The sequence below is a fragment of the Trichosurus vulpecula genome, chromosome 1 (genome assembly GCF_011100635.1).
Source record: "Trichosurus vulpecula isolate mTriVul1 chromosome 1, mTriVul1.pri, whole genome shotgun sequence".
NCBI classification, from domain to species: Eukaryota; Metazoa; Chordata; class Mammalia; order Diprotodontia; family Phalangeridae; genus Trichosurus; species Trichosurus vulpecula.
This window is the reverse complement of record NC_050573.1, coordinates 440,686,399-440,709,786: the sequence shown is the minus strand read 5'-3', so window position 1 is coordinate 440,709,786 and position 23,388 is coordinate 440,686,399. Positions and strand designations below refer to the sequence as shown.

The 23,388-nt window shown below is 40.5% G+C and overlaps 1 protein-coding gene across 1 annotated transcript in view; it reads left to right on the top strand.

The window, feature by feature from the left end:
* Positions 1-23,103, top strand: part of SV2C (synaptic vesicle glycoprotein 2C) — a 219,922-nt gene extending 196,819 nt beyond the window's left edge. The window contains exon 12 of the mRNA XM_036747087.1: positions 22,920-23,103. Within this exon, the coding sequence (XP_036602982.1) occupies positions 22,920-23,103 (184 nt within the window). The remainder of the gene's footprint in view (positions 1-22,919) is intronic.
* The last annotated feature ends 285 nt before the right edge of the window (positions 23,104-23,388 follow it).

Sequence of the window (23,388 nt, the reverse complement as noted above, 5' to 3'; positions counted from 1 at the left end):
TGTTTCTCTCTTTACTTAAACCCTGTACCCGCAATAAGAATTTTAAAAAAGCATGAAGATCTAACTTGTAAAATGAACCCTTCTGTCTTTTAAAATTATCATACAGATAATTTAAATTGGGAAAAAATTTCCCTTTTTTTTATAATTACCAATACAATATTTATATGTAAAATCCTTAATCCAATTTTGAGAACTTATTACTCAAACATATTCAAAGCCTGAATCTCCCTGCTAAATAGTTTTGGTAGTCAATCATATACATATATATATATATAATATATATATACACACATATATATATAATATATATACACACATATATATATATTTCTTACAAAAAATAGTCTAATCTTAATTGCTTTCTCAAAGTTTACTATTCCATTAATTAAAAAACTTTTACATTACATCTGTATCTTGTTACTTTGTCTAATTCACCCTTTAGGAGGATATCATTCCTTTATTATAATCTGAAACAAATACAGATTAAAATTGTAAGATTTTTCATACTTGCATGCTATTATAGTAACTCAGATGTTACAGTATTAATTAATTAATAGATTAGGTGTTGCACGTACAAAATTTCTGTTGCTCACCACCCTGATAATAGAGATTTGCTATGGAAGGAAAAGGGGAGACCTAATTATTATAATATCAAGAATCATCCCCTCAAGGGCACAAACTGATCTGTCATATACCACAACAGGGAAAAACTACCTTAGCTCTGTTTGATTCCAGACATGAGTCATAACTGACAAGCATGTATAATATTAATTAAGGTGGGACTTTTTTACTGTTTTCTCTTTTAGAGTACTTATTTAATCAAGTGCCCTTGATGAGTCCAGCCTTTCTTTCTTTGATTAAATTAGGAGTCTTTGATGACCTCCTTGCATCAAAGGAAAGCCTGGTTTGCATTTAAGTGGCATGTTTGTGATGCCAGTGGCTTTTAGGCCACGTGGGTTTCAGTCCCAGGTTTGTGACGCTTTCAGGTCACATGGGTTTGAGTCGCACATTGTGACACCCTTTGACCCTGAATAAGATATGTAAACCCAGAGGTTGGCGTTCTCCCTTGGGGCTCTCAATCAATGGAAGAGTGGCGTGGGACTCTGGGCAGCTGTTTCAAGAGCCCGCCCCCAACTTGTAAACCCACATGTAGATGCTTTCCTGGTAACCAGGAATTGTGATTTGGTCTGTTTATATTATGCGTGTTTGTAATTTGTTTGTATTTACTCTGAAGTTCAGGTTGCTGGCTTTTCCTCTTGAACTAAGTGAATGATATTTGTATGTTGGATTAAAGTAAGATTGTTAACCCCTTAATGTTGCTTTCCTTAGTAAAGCAGATGAAAGAACCTGTGTTAGCCACCTTCTGTGTGCTAGTTGTTGTTGGTTTTGCACAGCTACAGCTGCTGCTAGCGAATTGTTGCTACAGCATGAGACACATTTGACATATCTGACATGTATTAAAGCTCCAGAAGGTATCAAAGACAGGCTCAGGATTAACCCGGTGGGGAAATTTTCTGTCCAGAAAGGAAATAGCACAATGGAGAAACTGAGTCAAGAAGCTCCTACTATAGCCCATGCCAAGGATATCCCCTCTTTCTCAATCTCCTCTACTGTTTCTTTTCCCCCCTCTCTTCCCCCTTAACATAAGGTATTCCACAAGACTTAACTGAATCCGCTTCTCTTCTGTCCACACCCTCTCCATTGTTGATCTCCTGTATCCCTATGGTTTTAGTTATGTCCTTCATGAGGATAACTTCCAAAATTCTTCCCAGATCTAGGTCTATGATTCTGTGACCAGTTGAGTCCATTTCTCCTCTCTCTCAGTAGATGGATAACATTCTTCACCACTGATACTCTGGAATCATGGCTTCTCATTGTGTTGATTAGAGACCCTTTCAAAATTGTTCTGTTGTTACCGTGTAAATTGTTCCCTTGGTTCTGCTCACTTCACTTTGCATCCATTTTCAGGCTCCTCTGAAACTGTCCCTCTAATGATTTCATATGATATAATAGTGAGTAAGCATTATTAAGCACCTACTATGTGCCAGCCACTGTGCTAAGCACTGAAAATACAAAGGAAGGCAAAGATAGTGCCTGCCCTCAAGGAGCTCACAGTCTAATAGGGAAGATAACAAGTAAACAGCTACATACAAACAAGATATAGACAGGATAAATTGAAAGTGATCAGCAGAGGGAAGGCACTAGAATTAAAGGAGATAAGGAAGGCTTCTTGCAGAAGGCAGGATTTTAGTTGGGATTTGAAGGAAGCCAGGACATGGAGACAAGGAAGGAGAATGTTCCAGACATGGGGGACAGCCAATGAAAATGTACAGAGTCTAAAAAAAGAAATATGAGAAGACATTCCCATACCCCAGCCCTTTCCAGAGGTGGGAGGTTCACTGGTATTACACATTATACATATTTCAGATTTTTTTTCTATTTATTGATAAATTATACTGATTTTTTCTCTCCCTTTTTTCTTTTTTTATCTTAAATACTATTTGTTATATGGAATGGTTCTCTGAGAGGGGGAGAGAGAGAAGCAAAAGGGGGAAACTATGGTGATATAAAAAAAATACATCAATAAAGCTTATTTTAAAAAAACTCAGTATCAAGGACATGGAATATCTTGTACAAAGAACAGCAAGCAAGCCATTGTCACTGGATGGTAGGTAGTATGTGGAAGATTAGAAAGGTATGAGGAGGCTGGGTTATGAAGGGCTTTAAAAAGAGGGTTTTATATCTGATCCTGAAGGTATAATGAAGGATTAACTGGAGTTTATTTTTTTCTGGGTAATTCTTCATTTTATTAATGATGGCTAGTGAGTAATTGATAAAAGGATGGTCATTTGGCCATCTCTGAAAAATCAAAGATGGATGTAGCAGTCTACTGATGTTTATATGCCTTTGGAATATCATATATAGATATATATACATATACATATATAATATATGGAATTATATATATATATATATATATATAATGTATACACCCATAGGGTGTGTTCAGGGAAGACTAGTACCTCTGGTGTGATGGCTGCCGAGTCCTTTCCAGTGGAGTTTATTGAATAGGGGAAGGACATGGTCAGACCTGCATTTTAGGAAGATCACTTTGATAGCTAAGTACAGGATGGACTGGAGTGAAGAGAGATTTAAGAGTCAGAGACCATCCAAAATGCCACTGCAATGGCATGCTCTCCCCTTTGATTTTTGACTATTGAAATTTGTCCCCTCTTTCAAGTTCCAACTCATCCTCCACGAAACCTGAAATGATTCCCTCCCTTCGTCCCCAGTGGAAGTTATCTCTCACTCTCAGTGAATGTTTTTTGGGCCTCTCCTTTATATAAACCACACTTTCCTGGGTGCTATCATTATTTGTGCACATATTATTTCTTTGAGAGGAGGTCTTATTTTACCTTTAGAGTCAGGGTTTAATACATGTTCTTGTATTGACTCTAAGTCAAAAATCAATCATTGCTACCATATTTCCCCATATATAAGATGCACCTTAATTTTGGGACCTGAAATTTGAAAAAAAAAATGTATTACATAAAGTTATTGACCTCAAGTTTTATTCATCTGCTCATAGCTTTCAGGCATCTTTTGGGCAAGTCCGGTGCATGTACACATGCTTAGTCCATTCCGTTTCATTAACCTGAAGCACCAGTTGTGCCCTCCTTTGAAATCAGTAACTTCTTTTTCATCAGCAATTCTTCTTGCCTCATGCTGAACCACCTTTGTGGACACAGGAATTCCAATTGCCCTTTGCTCTTCAATCCACATCTTCAGTTCCCTCTCTAAATCGGGCCATTTTGCTGACTTGCCTCTCATGGCCTTCTTCTGCTGTGGCGTTTTCAGTAGGGGTTCTTCTTCACGTAGCCGGTCTTGGATTGTTTTCTCAGTTGCAGGAGGACCAAACTTACGTTCAGCAGCACGATTTCCATTCACTTTTGCAAACTGGATCACTCTTAACTTGAATTCAGCACTGTATGAAAATCTTTTCTGAGCCATTTCTGGGCAGAATGTGGCAAAACGTAACCCAAAATACTGGTAACGAACGCGAAACAACGAGCACAAAGACAACAAGCGTGAAAAAGCGGGACATGCAAGCAAAAAAAATCTACAACCACTGTATAAGACACACCCAGCTTTTAGACCCCAAATTTTTCGAAAAGGGTGCGTCTTATACATGGGGAAATATGGTATACACTTAATCAAGTCCTATGAAACACTCTGTAGCAGATGGGTAGGACAGTCTTAAACACAAACAGTCCAGTTACACACTAATTGGGGGACAGTGAACTAAGCCACAAGGTTTTCATTTAACCTCTGTCTGCCTCAGTTTCCCCAACTATAAAATGGGAGTAACAATAGCACCTAACTCTCAGGATTGTTGTGAGGATCAAACGGGTTAATAATAGTTAATATTAGTTTATTTATTTATTATTCTTTTATTATTCATTACTATATTATTTCACTCATTAGTATATTAATATTAGTTAATATTAATAATATTAGTAGCACAGTCCCTGGCACATAGTAGGCACTATATAAATATTTATTCCCTCCATCCCTGTAATGGATATTCTCTCCATAAGCATCTCAAACTTCTCCTCCCTTTGCCCCCAAATATTTATTTACTTTCCTTCCATGAGGGGAGCAGGGGAATCAGGGAAGTTCTACTTCCTTGATCCTCATGTAATGAATGAGTGGGATGGCAGATCTCCTGTAACTAAACTGAGAAAATGGAAAGGTCTTTCCTGCTTGTATGCTGGACCTCTTTGTGGAAAGAATACAGCATTACTAGTGAAATCATAGTAAAAATATGAGCTCACATTTATATAAAGCTTTATTCTTCATCTGAATGCAGGGTCTAGAGTCAAGAGAACCTTGGTTCCTATCCCACTTCTAATGCTGACTACCTGTGTTATCCTGGCCAGGTCACTTAACCTTGTTGGGCTTCAGTTTCCTCATCTGTAACATGAAGGGGTTTGGGCTCAAACAGGGCCTTGGAGATCCATTCCAGTTCTGTATCTGTGCTCCTCTGACCTCACAACAACCCTCTTCATGCCTCTCCCAGGGCAAGATCTACCCAAACCCTCCTCCATAGCAGGACTTCTGTCAAACATCCTTGAAACTATAGGTACATGTTATGACTTAGTTCATTGTTTTCCTATCAGTGTGTGACTGAACCATGTTTGTGTTTAAAACTGTCCTACCTATCTGTTACAAAGTTAGTATAAAATTTAATCTCCCTACTTCATAAATGAGGAACCTGAAGGCCATGAACATTGTGACTTGGTTAAGTTTGTTTGTTGTTGTTGAGTCATTTTTCAATCATGTCTGACTCTTCATGACCCTATTTGGGGTTTTCTTGGTGAAGATCTTCTCCAGTTCATTTTACAGATGAGGAAACTGAGGCAAGGTGGGTTAAGTGACTTGCCCAGGGTCACACATCTAGGCTGTGTCTGAGGCCAGATTTGAACTCATGAAGATGAGTTTTCCTGACTCCAGGCCTGACACTGTATCCACTACATCACTGTAAGTTGGCTAAGTTTTCTACCTAATAAGTAAATGCCAGAGCTGGGATTCAAATCCAAGTTGACTCCAGATTGAGTACTCCTTCCAAAACACTATGCTGCTTCTGGGAAAGGAACCAAGATACCTGCTTCTCACTGCCTTCATCCTTCCTCACCTGCTCCTTCTGAGACCTATGCTAATTCACTAAAGAAAATCCTTTTTCTTTAAGTCATGGGAATTAAGAGGGTTTTGGTTTGGTTTGGTTTTAAGTCTTAGGGCTTAAGGCTGTCATCAGAAGAATCTAGACTCTAGATTCTATACTTTCTACTTGCCCTGGTCATGGTTTTGCCAATGCAAGCATCAACTTTCCAATAGTGATTTTCTGCTGCCACCTAGTGGATATGTAGATTCTTCTCTCCTGGCACAGACTGATTTGTCATCCATCCAAAGCAATTCCTCCAAGTCCAATGACTGCTTTGTGTGCTCTGTTGCTACCGATGGCTCCTCTTTTTTGAGTGTAATGCTGGTGTCCTCACACAAGTCAACCCCTACATTCTAACAGTGATGAAATCCAGACTGTCGTTGGTCTCAGACTGTGGCCAGATTCTTTCTGTCCAATCAGGCAAGTCTCATGAGTATTTGTAAAGCCAGAGTTTATGCTCTTCTTCTGGTCACTGAGCTCCTTCCTCTCCTCTTATTGTGAGGCTGCTGCTGTATGTTTGGTTTCAGACATGATCTCAGAAAAGGATTTGAATGTAATAACCTTGATCATTCACGTCTGCTATCTTTATCTAGTCCTAACCAAGCATCTGCTTTCAGAGAAATTCAGCTGGGATATTATCCCCCGCAACCCCAACCCCCTGACATAAGCATTAAACACCTGGGCATATATAAATAATTAAGTCCTAATCTAAGAGTTTTGAAGTGTGTGTGTGTGTTGGTGAGAGGGATCAGTGTTGTTTAGGGGTGGTAGGAGCTTTATCACGAGGTCAGTCAAATAGCATTTTGATGTTAATTGATGTATTTTATTGTTACAACACATTCATTTCTAAATATATCATTGCCCTCTCCGCTATGCAGCCACCAGTCATGTAGCCCTTGCAATAAAAATATTAAAAGAAAAAAAAAAGCAGCTTAGCATTACCGAGAATGTTGATCATGTCTGATAGTATAAACAACATTTCACACCAATAGTCCAGAGATGTATCATTTTTTTTGAGATTTTTTTATTTTTAGTTTACAACACTCAGTTCCACATAATTTTGAGTTCCAGATTTTCTTCCCCTCCCTCTGCTACATATAACTTCTCATTGAACCTATTTACACAATAGTCAAGTTGTAAAGAAGAATTATGACCAATGGAATGAATCATGAGAAAGAAGAAACAAAACCAAAAAAAATGGCAAAAGAAAAAAAACAAATGAAAAAAAAAAAGGCGAGCATAAAGTGTGCTTCAATCTGCATTCAGACTCCATAGTTCTTTCTCTGGATGTAGATAGGTCTCTCCATCATGAGTCCTTTGGAGTTGTCTTTGAACCTTGTATTGCTGAGAAGAGTCCTTTTCTCAAGGGGATTTGTTCTGTGAAGTTTGGATTCAGTCAAAGGGCTGCACTTGAGGACCTAGAGGGCCACAGGTGGCCTTGGGGCTCCCCACTCCTAAGACTTTGTCAACAGGATCTTCCCCAGCAAAAGTTATAGATCTGAAAGAACAGAATGTTACCTAGTCCTCAGTCTGCCAAAGAAGCAACCTGATGGGTGACAGTCAGGCAATAAGCATTTAATAAGCACTTACTATGTACCAGTCAATATGTTAAGCACTGGGGGTTACAAATACAAACAAAAAGAAAGAAGGATGGTCCCTGCCCTCGAGGAACTTACATTCTTTTTTTTTTTTTACACAGCATAAATAAGACAGAATTTATGTTATTGGTTTAGATAATGATACATAACTTTGATATATTCCACATAGGTTCTAATGGATGGAAAGTGATTTGGGGGATTGTTTTTAGTTGCTTATATCTGAAAATCTCATTTTAGTCATTAACATCATTTTCAGTATTCTACTAGTTCCTCCTGGGGCAGATACGTAGAGGTCCAGAAGGGCTTTTCCCCTTTGTGCAGCAAAGAAAGAAGACAGGGCAAAGAGGCCCTTGAAAAACATCATTTGGTTGACTGTAGATCAGAGTTCCATCTGTAGCATTATAGAATGCTACATGCCCTCTTTCATAATCAAGGAAAATACCCACCTTATGAATAGGTCGGTCTACAAAAACAGATTTAGTATATGAATACCAGGAGAAAAAGTAATTTTTGAATCCCCAGGATACAAGGGTACATCTATCCCTAGAAAAGTCATGGACATTGCCCTTCCTTCTGATTGATTCTTTAAAGATGCCCAGTTCCCACCCTGATTTATTCCCTACTTCAACTTCCCAATAGTGTTTCCCCGAGGTGAAGCTCTGAGTAGCCAAGACACAGGGAGAAAAATTAAATCTTTCTGAGTCGTCAGGCACATCCTGTGGGACAGAAACATATTCGACACTCTTCAAATCATCAGACACGATGAGATGAGGATTGGCTGTTTCAGGATCCAGAGTTATTTCCCTGTGGAAAGTCAGCAGCATTTCTGCCATGCCAGGGATAGGGTAGGTGGACCATCTGGGTGAAGAGACCATTGGAATATGAAGAAGTAGCTCATCATTCCTTTCCAATATGCCTTTCGCATCCAGGAGCATTTCAATGGGAAGTTTCTCAAATTTTTTCTCTGTTTCTGACAAGGCCATTTGCAGATTATGGAGGTGTTGGGTGATTTTTGCCTTGTTCTCCTCAAACTTTACCAAGCTGTCTTTTACTTGCTGGTCTAGTCTTTGCAAATGGAGCTGTTTTTGCTCTGACAAGAACTGGTGCTTTTTCTCAAATTCAGACTTAATGGACTGTTTCATAGCCTGGCCTTCCAACTTGAGCATTTCCACAGGCTGCTGCTCTAGCTTTATTGGCAGATTGAGGTCCTCTTGGGACTGGCTGGCCTTGCTCTCCTCAGCTGCCAAGTTGTCTCCTGCTTCCTTGTCCAGTCTTTGCAATTGTAACTGTTCTTCCTCCAAGAAGAACCGGTGCATTTTCTCATATTCATAGAGAACCATGTCTTTGAGATTCGGGCTCTCTACCTGCCACAATATTTCTTTCTCTTTCTCACCTTTCAATTGTGATTGAAATTCCTCCTTCTTCCTCTTTAAAATGTTCCAAGTTGCCTGGAGCTTCTCCATGCACTGACCAGCAGCCTTTTCCAAGGGAAGAACTGTGTGCTCCTTGTGCTCTCCGGTTAAAAAGCAAGGCCCACACAAGAGTCTGTTGTCCTCCTCACAGAACAAGGTCTCTTCTTTCCTGTGTTTCTCACAGGTAGTCAGGTCTCTGATGCTCTGCAGTAAGTAAGGTCTAAGCATCTTGCCAATGATAGCTAGACTCTGCAGCTTCCTGTCGTAGGAAAAGTCTCCAAATGCAATGATCGCCTTGCAAGTCGGGCAGGTTCGTGGATGGTCTTTCTCCCAGTAACTGAGAAGACACTCTTTGCAGAAGGTGTGGCCACATTTGACAATCACTGGGTCAGTGAAATAGCCTGAGCATATGAAACAGGTGAGATCCACTTTGAAGCTTTCAATCAAGTTTTTTGCATCCATGTTCCTCGGCCTTTCTTCAAAGATAGTCAACTCAGGAAAGGTAACTGTACCTCTTTCCTAGGAGTTCTGGCAGCAAACAAGATTACAGGACTGAATTATTGAGTGCTTTTATAGGGCTTCTCTTGTTCTAGTCCTTTCTTCAAAGATAGTCAACTCAGGAAAGGTACCTCTTTCCTCGGAGTTCTGGCAGCAAACAAGAGTACGGGACTGAATTGTTGAGTGCTTTTATAGGGCTTCCCTTGTTTAGCCCCTCCCCTCATTCCATCACCAAAGTGTGAACTCTGATGACCTGATAGTGCTTCTGGTCTCTGCTTTGGGGGAGTTCTCAACTATGGGAGTTCTCACATTTGCACTCAACCTAGTAATGGGTTTGAGGGTTCAAAATGGCATTCACACCTGGGCAATTTAGGACAGAACTGCTCTGTTACAACAGGAACAATGGAGGAAATTTTTATATTGGGAGCCATTTATGGCTCAGAGAGTTGCAATGACTCTTCTAAGGTCATACAGCTAGTGACTGTCACTGTTTCTCTCTTTTAAAGTGTTTTTTCCCTGAAATTGTCATGAGCAATTGATTAACAATTTCACCATTTTTTTTTCCTGTTCATTTTCTTTTTAAAAATGTATTATTGGAGGGGAGCTTGCCTCTGCCCCCTGAGACCATGGCACTTTGCCAAGGAACTTATATTCTAATGGTGAGAAATAACAGAGAAATAAATGGAACTGAAAAGCTGGGAGGGGAATATCCATGGAGAAATGGTGATTAAGTCCAAAGAATGGCCATCCCTAGCCCCTCCCCAAAATGGAAACCCCCAAGAGAATCTCAACAAAGAGAAAATGGGGCCAGAGGTTTGGAAGGATGTTCCAGGGGGAGAAGTCCCCAGGTACTAAGGAAAGTTCCTTGGTGAGAAGGCAGACAAGGCATGGCGGTAAAGTCTAAAGAATTAGAAGTAGAATGGGGGGCGGGGGAGGGGAATGAAGTATGGGCTGACCTGAATCCCCTCTCCAAAATAGAGGCCCTGGGAAACACTCACCATTGGGTGAAGGGGGGACTCAGGGTTAGAGAGATGTTCTAGTGTGAGAAGGCCCCAGGTACTGAGGGCTCCTGGAAAGTGGAACGGCCTGAGTAGAGAGAAATGGCTACAGTCTATTACTTGCTTTAAGCTATATGGAAAGTCTTTTTTACTTTGTGACAGCTGCTTCCTTGCAACAGACTCGAAGCCTGGGCTGCCTCCAGCCCTCTACCCCCACCCCAGTAAATGCTGCCCTAACTAATCTCAAGTCTCTTTCCTTCAGGGTGATATTGGATGTCCCAATTGTCAAAGACTAGGATGATCAATAGCTACTCTTCTGCCTGCACTGAGAGCTAAACAGAAAGAGGAGAAAATTCTAAGGCTGGAAGAGATTGAGAAAAAGCCACCTTGTCCAATTCCTTGTTCAGTGTAGGGGACAGAGAAAAATCTACCTTGTTTTTCAAAATCTCCAGAGAAGGCGTTTGCACAACTTCTTTAAGAACCCGTATTTTGATGCTCCATGATTTTCACCTTCAGGCATCTTTTCATTTTGGGATCTCTTCAAGGAAGTGATCAGTAGCTTCTTTCAATTTCTATTTTACCCTCTGGTTCTAGAATATCGGGGTAGCTTTCCTTGATAATATCTTGAAATGTGATATCTTGGCACTTTTTTTGATTATGGCTTTCAGGAATCTTTTCTTCATAACTCAATTAAAACCTGTTTAGAAGCCATTTTTTTCTTCTTTTCTTCCCATAGTAGAAATTCAGAATTGATGCTCACCATGGCCTCCCCCAGAAATTGAATCAATTTTTGCTGATGACTGAATCAAAGTATATCATAAGTCACAACAAACACTGCTGTATTGTAAGAGCAGTGATCATCATAAATTTTCCTTTTGCTAAATGGAAACTATTACCAGGAGCTAAGTGCGCATGTGCCCAGTCAGACCACATGCCTGTTTATGAAGGACAGGTTATCAGTGTCTACACCTGCCAGCTTATAGATTTTGGTGAATTTAGTGCAAAGTCCAGGACATTTACTTTCACAGAAATCCTGGTTTGCTGCTTTATAGCCAGCAATCAGGATACTGGCAATTCTTTAAGACTATGAATTGCAGAGCAGGTGCTGATCTGTCTTGATAAAAGGAGTTTCCTTATAAAAAGTTCCCTAGGTGAGTGAAATGACAAATCCAGTTTAAAAAAAAAGTATTTCCTAGAGTTTCCTGAGACATTTCTACATCTTCTCCAGTTTCATCCATGCTTCAGAAAGTGTCTGGTTTGTTGTTGGTTTTTTATCTCCACCAGGAATAGTGGTGGACAGAAGGGCAGAGAATTGTCATTGCTTTATGACTCCCTAATCACATATCGATCTGGATTAAATTCTGACCAATGAGATTCTCTTGGTTTTCCTAATGTACAAGACAAGACGAAGTTCCGCCTAAGGGCATCTCAGGGAAAGTCAGCTGTGAATGGGGAGTTAGGAAAAGGGAGTGGGAGACAAAAGTAAATGAACACAGAAAAATAGTAGAATAAGGGAAAATGAGAGAAAGACAAGAAATAGGGAGTGAAAGGACAATAAAATGTGACATTCTCAACCCATTCTTCAGAATCAATCTATTGTATCTTCTCTACTCACTGAATTGTCCCCTAAAGCAGCCTTATCACCATTTACAATGAGGGGGTGCAGTGGATAGAACTCTGGATCTTGAGTCAGAAAGACCTGAGTAGTTGTGTGATCATGGCCAAGTCACTCAACCTCTGTTTGCCTCAGTTTCTTCAACTGTAAAATGGGGATAATAATAGCATCTACCTCCCAGGGTTGTTGTGAGAATCAAATGAGATATTTGTAAAGTGCCCGGCACAATACCTGGCACTTAATAAGTGCGGGTTTCTGTCCTTCTTTCCTTGGCTATACCTGGGTGAAGGCAGGCAACTGACTCGAGCCAACCCATGTGTTCCCTGATTCTTTTCCTTGCCCTTGAAGGGCAACTACTGACCACTCTACCTTTCCTCAGTGGAGGAAATCCGGGTCAATCCAGGTTCCTTTTCTCACCCCACTTGGCTATCAGTTGATATACTTGATCTCCTGGGAAAGAAAAGAATAGAAGTTAAGACTGAGGACTTCAAGTACACCTTTTTTTTTTTTTGCAGGGGGAAGGCAGGGCAATTAGGGTTAAGTGACTTGCCCAAGGTCACACAACTAGTAAGTGTGTCAAGTGTCTGAGGCCGGATTTGAACTCAGGTCCTCCTGACTCCAGGGCCGGTGCTCTACTCACTGTGCCACCTAGTTGCCCCCAAGTCCACCATTTTCGAGGGATAATGTAAGCAGACAGGGGATGGTCCCTGTGAGAGGTCAAGGCTAAGGCAGACACCTCTGCTCAGTCAGTCAACAAGCATTAATTAAGTGCTTACTTCGTCCCAGGTACTGTGCCAAATACAGGTGTTAGGGACACAAAGACAAAAAGGACACAGATTTTGTCCTCAAAGAGCTTACAGTCTTTCAAGGAAGACAACATATACCCATTTAAGTATATTCAAAATATATACAAAGTAAATACAAGGGAATATTTTGGCAGTATGAGATGATGTAAAATCCCATCCACATCCAGAGGAAAAACTATGGAGTCTGAATGCAGAGTGAAGCAGACTATTTTCTTTTTTGTTGTCTTTCTGTTTTGTTTTTTCTTTCTCATGGTTTCTTCCATTCATTCTAATTCTTCCATACAACGTGACTAATGTGAAAATATGTTTAATAGAAATGTATATGTAGAGCCTATTTCATAAAGCAGGCCATCTTGGTGAGGGAGGGGGAAAAAATTTAAAACTGATGGAAGTGGGGGGTGGAGCCAAGATGGAGGCTGGAAAGCAGGAACTTGCGTAAGCTCTCACCCAGGTCCCTCCAAACACCTATAAAAATGGCTCTGAACAAATTCTAGAACTGAAGAACCCACAGAATAGCAGAGGGAAGCAGGGTTCCAGCCCAGGACAGCCTGGATGGTCACTGGGCAAGGTCTGTCACACGGACCTGGGAACTGAGCAGAGCAGAGCCCAGCATGGCTCCCAACCAGACCAGGAGCTGGGTCGAACAGGCCCTAGTGCCCTGAATCAGTGAGCTGTGGCAGTTACCAGACTTCTCAACCCACAAACACCAAAGACAACAGAGAAGGTTAGTGGGAAAAGCTGCAAGGGACAGAGTGAAAGGAGTTGGAGGTTCGGCCACCACCCCAGGGGCAGCAGAGGTGGGGCAGCTACAGAACTACAGCTGCAGTTGCTTCAGGCCCCAGGCCCACCTACTGGGAGGAATTAAGTGGTGGATCAGAGCAGGACTGAAGAGACAGCTTAGATCAGAGTCCAGTCAGGTTGGCGGTTCTCGGGGGAAAAGTATTGCTGGTGTGGCAGAGTTTGAGGGACAAAGTACTCTCTACTCTACAAGCAGTCATACCCCAATGAAAAACTCAAGGGTCAAATAAGTAGGCTGGGAACATGGCCAGGCAGCAAAAATGGACTCAGATTCAGACTCAGATTTTGGAATCTTTCTTTGGTGACAAAGAAGACCAAAACATACAGCCAGAAGAAGTCAACAAAGTCAAAGAGCCTACAACAAAAGCCTCCAAGAAAAACACGAACTGGTCTCAGGCCATAGAAGAGCTCAAAAAGGATTTGGAAAAGCAAGTTAGAGAAGTAGAGGAAAAATTGGGGAGAGAAATGAGAATGATGTGAGAAAATCATGGAAAACAAGTCAATGACTTGCTACAGGAGACCCAAAAAAATACTGAAGAAAATAACACCTTAAAAATAGACTAACTCAAATGGCAAAAGAGCTCCAAAAAGCCAATGAGGAGAAGAATGCCTTGAAAGGCAGAATTAGCCAAATGGAAAAGGAGGTCCAAAAGACCACTGAAGAAAATACGACTTTAAGAATTAGATTGGAGCAAGTGGAAGCTAGTGACTTTATGAGAAATCAAGATATTATAAAACAGAACCAAAGGAATGAGAAAATGGAAGACAATGTGAAATATCTCATTGGGAAAACAACTAACCTGGAAAATAGATCCAGGAGAGATAATTTAAAAATGATTGGACTACCTGAAAGCCATAATCAAAAAAAGAGCCTAGATATCATCTTTCAAGAAATTATCAAGGAGAACTGCCCTGATATTCTAGAACTAGAGGGTAAAATAGAAATTGAAAGAATCCACCGATCGCCTCCTCAAAAAGATCCCAAAAAGAAAACTCCTAGGAATATTGTCCCCCAATTCCAGAGCTCCCAGATCAAGGAGAAAATACTGCAAGCAGCCAGAAAGAAACAATTTGAGTATTGTGGAAACACAATCAGGATAACACAAGATCTAGCAGCTTCTACATTAAGGGATTGAAGGGCTTGGAATATGATATTCTGGAGGTCAATGGAGCTAGGATTAAAACCAAGAATCACGTACCCAGCAAAACTGAGTATCATGCTCCAAGGCAAAATATGGATTTTCAATAAAATAGAGGACTTTCCAGCTTTCTCAGTGAAAAGACCAGAGCTGAATAGAAAATTTGACTTTCAAAGACAAGAATCAAGAGAAGCATGAAAAGGTAAACACGAAAGAGAAATCCCAAGGGACTTACTAAAGTTGAACTGTTTTGTTTACATTCCTACATTGAAAGATGATGTTTATAATTTATGAGACCTCAGTATTAGGGTAGTTGAAGGGAATATACATATATAGAGAGACAGAGGGCACAGGGTGAGTTGAATATGAAGGGATGATATCTAAAAAATAAAATCAAATTAAGGGATGAGAGAGGAATATATTGAGAGAGGTAGAAAGGAAGAGATAGAATGGAGTAAACTATCTCACATAAAAGTGGCAAGAAAAAGCAGTTCTGTAGAAAGGGAAGAGGGGGCAGGTGAGGGGGAATGAGTGAATCTTGCTCCCATCAGATTTGACCTGAGGAGGGAATACCATACACACTCAATTGGGTATCTTACCCCACAGGAAAGAAGGAGGAAGGAGATAAAAAAGGGGGGACAATAGAAGGGAGGGCAGCTAGGGGGAGGAGGTAATCAAAAGTGAACACTTTTGAAAAGGGACAGAGTCAAGGGAGAAAATTCAATAAAGGGGGATAGGATAGGAAGGAGGAAAATATAGTTAGTCTTTAACAACATGAGTATTGTGGAAGGGTTTTACATAATGATATACATACATGTGACCTATGTGGAATCTCTTGCCTTCTTAGGGAGGGTGGGTGGGGAGGGAAGAGGAGAGAGAATTTGGAACTCAAAGTTTTAAAAACAGATGTTAAAAAAAAAAGTTTTGCTTGCAACTAGGAAATAAGATATACAGGGAATGGGGCATAGAAATCTATCTTGCCCTATAAGAAAGTAAGGGAAAAAGGGATGGGGAGGAGTGGGGTGACAGAAGGGAGGGCTGACTGGGGAACAGGACAACCAGAATATATGTCATCTTGGAGTGGGGGGGAGGGTAGAAATGGAGAGAAATTCTGTATTTGAAACCCTTGTGGAAATCAATGCTGAAAACAAAAAAATATCAAATAAATAGAAAAACTGATGGAAGTGAATGTTGAAGACTAAAAATAAATAAACTAACTAATAAAAAACTTTTTTAAATTTTAATTTTTTTAAAAAAAAGAAGTGGTATGATAGCTGAAATCTGAAGGAAACTAAGGATTCTAAGAAGCAGAGGTAAGGAGGATGTACATTTCAGGAATGGAGGGCCACCTGGGCAAAGGCATAGAGATGGAAAATGAAATGTCATGTATGAATAACAGCAAGAATAACAGTTTGACTAGCCAGGAGAATACATGAAGGAGAGTAACATATAATAAATTTATATAATATATTTTATATGTATTATGTAATAATACATATAAATTTGGGGGAGAGGGAGTGAAGGTAGCTACCCATCCTACCCATTTTTTAGTCTCCTATCAATGACTGCCAGTTAAAATGAGAGAATTAGTTCACATGTATTTCTTCCTGGCCTCCACAAGAGCATAGTTCCCAAATTGTGCCATGCTAGGCTCTGCAGTCCCTGTGTAGAGAACTGTAGGCTTGGAACTGGGTAACATCCCCAAAATTCAAAGACCAGATCAATAAATATTACCCTCTGAAACTAATGATAATAAGAATCCACATAACATGAATGAAATTATCCTGATGTAGCTGTGACCCACCCTCAGAGGTACTGTGAGGTATGTTGCTGATAAAACAAAGGTACTTTCTGAACCTCAGCAAGTGTTAAGGTCCCATATCTATGACACTGAGAAGCCCTTGAGAGGAAAAAACAAGAGAAGATACTGTCAAAACTCTGCTTTCACTGATCTCATGAATGCTAAATCCTTCTAGTGTTCTCTGTATCTAGGGATGTTCTGGACTCAACTCCTACCAGTGATCTTATTGTTAAATTTTCTGTGTGAGCATTTATACTCTAGAAATTGGCAAACAGTGCATAAAATCAGGGCATGACTCTGCATTTGTTAGAAGTGTTTGTGGTGTTAATGTGATTAAAGATCTTCCCTGCCCATTCAATAGGCCTCAGGTGGAGCTAGTTAAGGGAAGCTTCTCAGGTGGAGCCAGTTAAGGGATTAGGAGGGAGCTTGATTGTAGGCAGGTTTACACCCTTTACTTACTAGGTGGGAAGCCCCAGGCCCACCCTTTTGCTAATTAGGTCACAAGAGGTATGAAGCCCTTGTGCCCTAAAAAGATAGTCATTGAGGAGTGAGAATTTGGAAGTCAAAAGAGAAGCCTGGATTCAGCCCAAGGAGAAAAAGTAAGAACTCCAAGTTGAGAGAGTGCAGAGCAAAGATTGAACCAGTATGCTTTGGAGACCAGAAAACTGAGTGGGGAGATGACACAGGCAAGCAGACAATCAGGATTTGTGAGTGTTTACAGGGAGGCCCCATCAGGGGGGAAAGTTACAGGATAACTTGAGTCCCTGCTGTGATTTTGTGCTTTAAGTTCGTTGCTGTTATGGATGAAGTGGACTTACTGGTTTTGGGATTTAATTGCTATGTTGAATTGGAGTCGTTGGTTTTGGGACTTGATCCTCTGCATTTGAATACATGTTTTACTTCTTCTGCCTTCTATATGGAGAGTCTCTTATATCCTGTGATACAGAACTATACAGGCATAATCACAAACATCATAGGTGTTGTGTTTATTGCTGTAATGATTTGTGTTTTGTCTGCCTTCTTTTTTCCTTTTTGAAGATTAGGAGGAATTTTTTGATTTAGGAGGAAGGGAGTTGGGAGAAAAAAAATAAATTCTTGTTAATTGGGGAAAAAAAATGCATGAATATTCTGCCATTAGTCCACACCTTGACCTATACCATTTTAGTACTTGTAAATGGTGCAGAGTTTGGAACCTTTGGCTTATTCTTTGTTGACTTAAGGAACTGCAGCTAGAACTACAAGGAGGGGGGTTAGGAAAGGAATGCAAAAGAATGAAAAATCTTAACAAGTGGGAATTTTGGCGGGGGGGGGGGGGGGGGGGGGGGCCGGGGAGGGGAGTCTTTTTTGTCACCATTTTCAAAAGTAAAATCAAAAAAATGGAGTCCTGCCTGTTCAGTGAAAAGGGCCAAGGGATAAGTAGGCCTGGTCCAGCCACAGTATCCCTGGTTGATATTTTACCCAGGGCTACTCAGACAATCCTGTAGCAAACTTACTACATATAACCAAGTTCATGCTTGTCAGACAATGGGGACTAATGACAAGAGAGAGAGACAGAAGATGGGGGGAGAGAAGAAGGAGGAGGGAAGAAGAAAGGGAAGAGAAAAAGAGAGAGGGAAAAGCCACTGCTGCTACTTAGTCACAACGTGCCATCAATTGAGAGGGTGGGGGGTGGGAGAGGAGGAATTAATGTTCAAAAGATTCGGATAAATAGATCAGAATAGGAACAAGAAGAGGAACTAACTAGGTCTAATGTTTCTTCTCTTTCCACACTTTTGTTCATTGGTAGTTATTAGATAGGAAAGGTTCATTATCATATGTAAAATGCTACAGCAGCCAGCCGCAGCTTCCTAGAAACCAGCCAACAGCCACAGATTCCATGCCACCAGGGTCTCTGTAGTAGCTTTGTTTTATGCATTTCTCCTAAGTACAAGGGACAACTTAACTGAGCTCTGCTCACCTCATGTGCAAAGAACTTTCAAAGAGACTTTTCCTTCTGTGAACGACCTTTCTAAAACCGTCTGATGACTTGCCTCTACCACAAAGAATTGGAAAGTAACCACTATTTCCAGATGCAAGTGTTCCCCAAGGAAAGGGAAATGAATTCTTTCGTATGTTGCCACTATTTTAAGTCTGTCATAGGTGTCAAACCTCCTGCAAATTGTCCTCCTCAAAGACTGTCTTTGCTTTAGAAATGAAAATGCAGATTCCTGGGAAATCAAGACAGTGGAATCTTCCTTAGAATCCCATGGATACCAAACAATCAGTATGTTTGCTTGCCTTTGAGCACTGAATAGAAAAATCGAGTTCCAGAATGCTCAGGAAATTTTATGCAAGCCTTTGTTACTGTTAGAATGTCATAAAGGGGTAGTCTGTAACGTTTTCTCAGTAGTATAAAATAAGATTTTTTTTTGTATTGGGGAAATATTATGTTACATCCCCTACCCTACTATCATTTGCCTAGTGATTTTAATGCCAGATATAAATTCTTTATTGGTCATTTTATTAACCCTTGAAGGAAATTCACTGAGAAGCACTTTTTTTTTAAAGTTGTGATCCCTTCTTCTTCTCCCCTATCTACAACATACAAAGACAGTGCCTTTTTAATGAAATAAACTGAATTTGATATTTCCTTGGAGTCCTAGAGTAAACCCTCGAGACCTCTGCCCAGCCCTGACACTTAGAGCCAGTAACTATAGACAAATCTTTTCACTTCTCAGAGACTGTTTCCTCAAGATTAAGTGGAAATAACACCACTTGTTCTTTCCCAACCTCACAAAACTGCTGGGAGGAAAACTGCCTTGTAAACCTTAAAGTGCTAAAGTTTATAAACAGAAGTTGTTTTTTCCAAGAAAGAAAAAGATTAAGTTGTTAGACAATTTTTAAAATAATTTTTGCTGACAGAGGACAACTTCACAATCCTGGCATCATCTCCAGATCCCCTCCTAGGAGGAAATGTCTTTATACTCTCTTCTGAAGAACACTTATTATTCAATCTTCTAATACTTAAAAAGCATACTTAAATTACTTTATTTTTTTAATTGTCTTCTGTGTAAGCAATCTCTATTATCTTTGGACTTGGTGCTGACATTACTAATCTCTTCATTTTAAAAAAGGAGAATATAAAATTAGCATGATCTTGTGACTGATTTCATGTGTTTCTCTAGTTCCCCCATTCTCCTCAGAAGTTCCCATTTTTTCCTTCATAAGAGATCATGTTACATATCCTCCACATTCCACACTACTGCCAGCTGCCAAACTGAAAGAATCAACTTACTCTGTGGTTTGACAAAAAAAGTTCTTTTCTATTGCTGGTTACCAAGTTCCTTGCAAGTGGTGAAAGGATTACCATCACCTTTAGCCATAGATTCAGCTTACAAAGTACAAAGAAGAAAATTTTGTTCCCTCTTTCTTTGATACATTTTCTATGATATGTTTTCTATGATGTCCCACTAATGTCATTCCTACCCCCACAGAGGGCAGGTAGGTGTCACAGTGGATAGAGCACTGTGTCTGCAGTCAAAAAGACTCAAGTTCAAATCTGGCCTCAGACACTTACTAGCTGCATGGCCCTAGGCAAGTCACTTAACCCTGTTTGCCTCAGTTTTCTCATCTGTAAAATGACCTGGAGAAGAAAATGGCAAACCACTCCAGTATCTTTGCCAGGAAAATCCCCAAAAGAGGTCACAAAAAGTTGGACGCACCTGAAAAAATGAGCAAATAACAACCCTCATGGAACTGTTCCTTCTAACAAAAAATTAAGCAAACCAGTACATTGGCCAGGTAGAATAATATATTCCTTATTCCATACCTATAGTCCACTGGTTGGTTGTCCTTCATTCTTGAAGAGGACCTAAACGACATCACTGTGCTTGAGTCAAGATTCAGTGTTTCCGACTGTGGCTGATCAGACCAATACGAGTTTGGAATTCTCTACCACAGGTCGGGCACAAATAGTCCGTGTGAAAATTTGGGGTGGATACTCCAAATTTGTGCATCCTGCTGAAAGAAAGGAGGCATCCTTTATGTGTGGAAGATTTATCAGTGTCAACAGCAAATGTCTTAAAAGATATGAAAAGTACAAAATGTAGAGGCAATACTATTGACCTATTATTATTTTAATCCTTCAATGACCTTGTTCTGTCATTTCAGTCATGTCCAATTCTTTGTGACTCTATTTGGGATTTTCTTGGCAAAGATGCTAGGGTAGTTTGCCATTTCCTTCTCCAGCTCATTTTACAGATAAGGAAACTGATGCAAACAGGGATAAGTGACTTGCCCAGGGTCACACAGCTAGTAAGTGCCTGAGGTCAGATCTGAATTCCTGAAGATGAGTCTTTCTGTCTCTGGGCTCAGAGCTCTATTTACTGTTCCACCTAGCTGCCCATCAATGGCCTTAGATTTCACCAATATGGGTATTTCTTTCACTCATGCAGATACCAATCTTAGTAGCAGGTCTTTGGAAGTTGCTGTAGCTGACAAATTAATCACCCTGGGATCAACACTTAGCTGGTCCTCAAATGGTAAATATAGTCTCCTGCTAGCCCACAGTTAAAATCTTCTCAACTTAGCAGGTCTGGTACAATAGGCATAGCCTTTGAGACCCTGGCATCACCGTCACTTAGCAATGAGGCATCCAAGTCAGACTTTAACAGAGGAATAATGAGTAGCAATTCTAGTTAACAGGGATTTAGCAAATATCCAATAAAATATAAATTCCTTGAGAGTAGGACTATTTTATTTTTGTCTTTTTATTATCAGAACCTAGCACGGTACCTTACACATACACAGTAAGCACTTAAGAAATGTTTGCTGGAAAGCAGAAAACTGGGGAAGAATTTTTACAGCCAGTGTTTCTGATAAAGACCTCATTGCTAAAATATATAGAGTGGAGTCAAATTTATAAGAATACAAGTCATTCCTCAATTGATAAATGGTCAGAGGATATTAACAAGCAGTTTTCAGATGAAGAAATTAAAGCTATCTATAGTCATATGAAAAAATTCTCTAAATCACTATTGATTAGAAAAATGCCTTCTTCCATATTTAGCTAGATTTAGTTTTCCCACAAGGAAACGTGTTATGAAAATGAGAAGTGGTAATCAGTTCAGGCCAATATTTGTCTCTGAAAGTTGAAAGAAAGGAGATGGTAGTAGCTGTCCTCAGAGCATTAACTAAGTCAGGGTATCTGGAACTTTCCAGGGCACAGAAATGTAGAGAGACATTTTTCCTCCCCTACCAGGGGAGACTGCCACCTCCATACCTCATGGTCCTCAACTGAGGACACATTCCCCTCCCCTCCTGCCCTCATCTCAGTAACACAACTGCTCCCCCTCTCTTACCTGGGGCCCAGGGACACGCCCACTCCTTGCCACTGCTTGGACATCCTGGTCTCCTTTAATGGTTGAAAGAGATGATTACTATTCCTTCTTCATCAAAATGCCCTCTGCCTCTTGCTAGGGTTTAGGGGATCTGGGACTTTGTTGCTCTTCAGAGACACAGAAGAAATGGACATTCCCTCTCCCGTGTAACTAGACCAGATCAGGTAACTAGTGTGAGTCAGAGAGCCACACAAAAGCCATCCATGGTACACTGGAGGTTCAGAATCCTCAGACCTTCCTCAGTCCCAGGTGAGCTCTTGCCCGAGGAGCAGCTTCCTCAGCATCTGTCTCAGCCTTGGTCTTCACCCTCTCCTTCCTCCCCTCTCCCAATCTTGTTCTTTATCACTTGCCCCAGGCATAGTTACCACTCTGGTTGCCTTTCATAGCTGTATCCAGAGAAGTTACCTAACAACTTGTTCCCTAGGTCAATTCCTGACAATCTAAACTGAAGGAAGGACGTACTAAAGACACAAAACCCCAAATGTCTTATAATTAAATATTTGTGCCTGCTTTGACAATGAAATTTTATACCTTCATTTGAATATAGTAATATAGTTGTGTGAAATGACATTTTGATAAAACATTAAATTCCATGCTGCAAAGACCCAATTTGAAAAGAGCCAAGCCTCCTTTTTGTCCACCCCGGGGTCCGGGGTCCAGGCTCTCTTGTGATGATGGAAGGTATCGCCTCCCAGACTGCGCTCCAGCTGCCTTCCCTTTCTCAAATCTACCTGTTGGGCAGCATAATCGATGAGGTGATTTAGGTGTTCATTTAGTAAGCTTTTCTGGTTAGTTGAATCGAGCTGAATGGCAAGGGCCAGGACTCCCTCAGCTTCTTCACACCTTCTTGCCCTTCGGACTCTCAAAGCTACAGGAACAGCTCAAATGGAGATAGTGAGTCAACAGAGGGTTGGAAGCAAAGCACCAGCTGCCTTGGCTTTTGTCCCAGTTTTTTTGCTTTTGAGGGTTTAATTATTTGTCCCAGTAATATGCAGAACTCACTTGCAAAGAATTTAAGCTTTATTATAACGGGTATTTATTATAAGTGGTGTTGAAGTATGTCTTGGTATCAGAGTGCAGGCATATGTATGTTGGAAGCACAGAAACCACTTTCTTCACGTTTTTCATTTTGCTTTGCCTTTTTTTTTTTTCAGGTCAACAGGTTTTGGCTTCTTGAATGCTCTATGCAAAGCAGCAGCTGTGCTTGGAAACTTAATATTCGGCTCCCTCGTTGGTATCACCAAAGCCATCCCTATTCTACTAGCTTCTACTGTGCTCGTGTGTGGAGGCTTGGTGGGACTCCGGCTGCCTGACACAAGAACCCAGGTTTTGATGTAACTGGCAGGGAGGAAAAAGCCATTTGTCATTTCGTTTCTCTGTCTTTTCCAAGTGTCAATTTCGTTGATTGGTGCAAAGGCTTTAGATATTTCATGCCAAGAAAGGTGGGTCAGATATTATCATAACTCAACCTCTTGTGGTGACTGATGCTTAGCTGTGTGAGTCTTTTCCCCCAGATACAATTTTTGCACACCTCGCTTTGCCATGCATCATTTCTTTCCAAACTGTAAAGAAAGCTACCTCCTCCTAAAGCGGGCAAGAGGAAGACAATGTATGCTGAAAGCC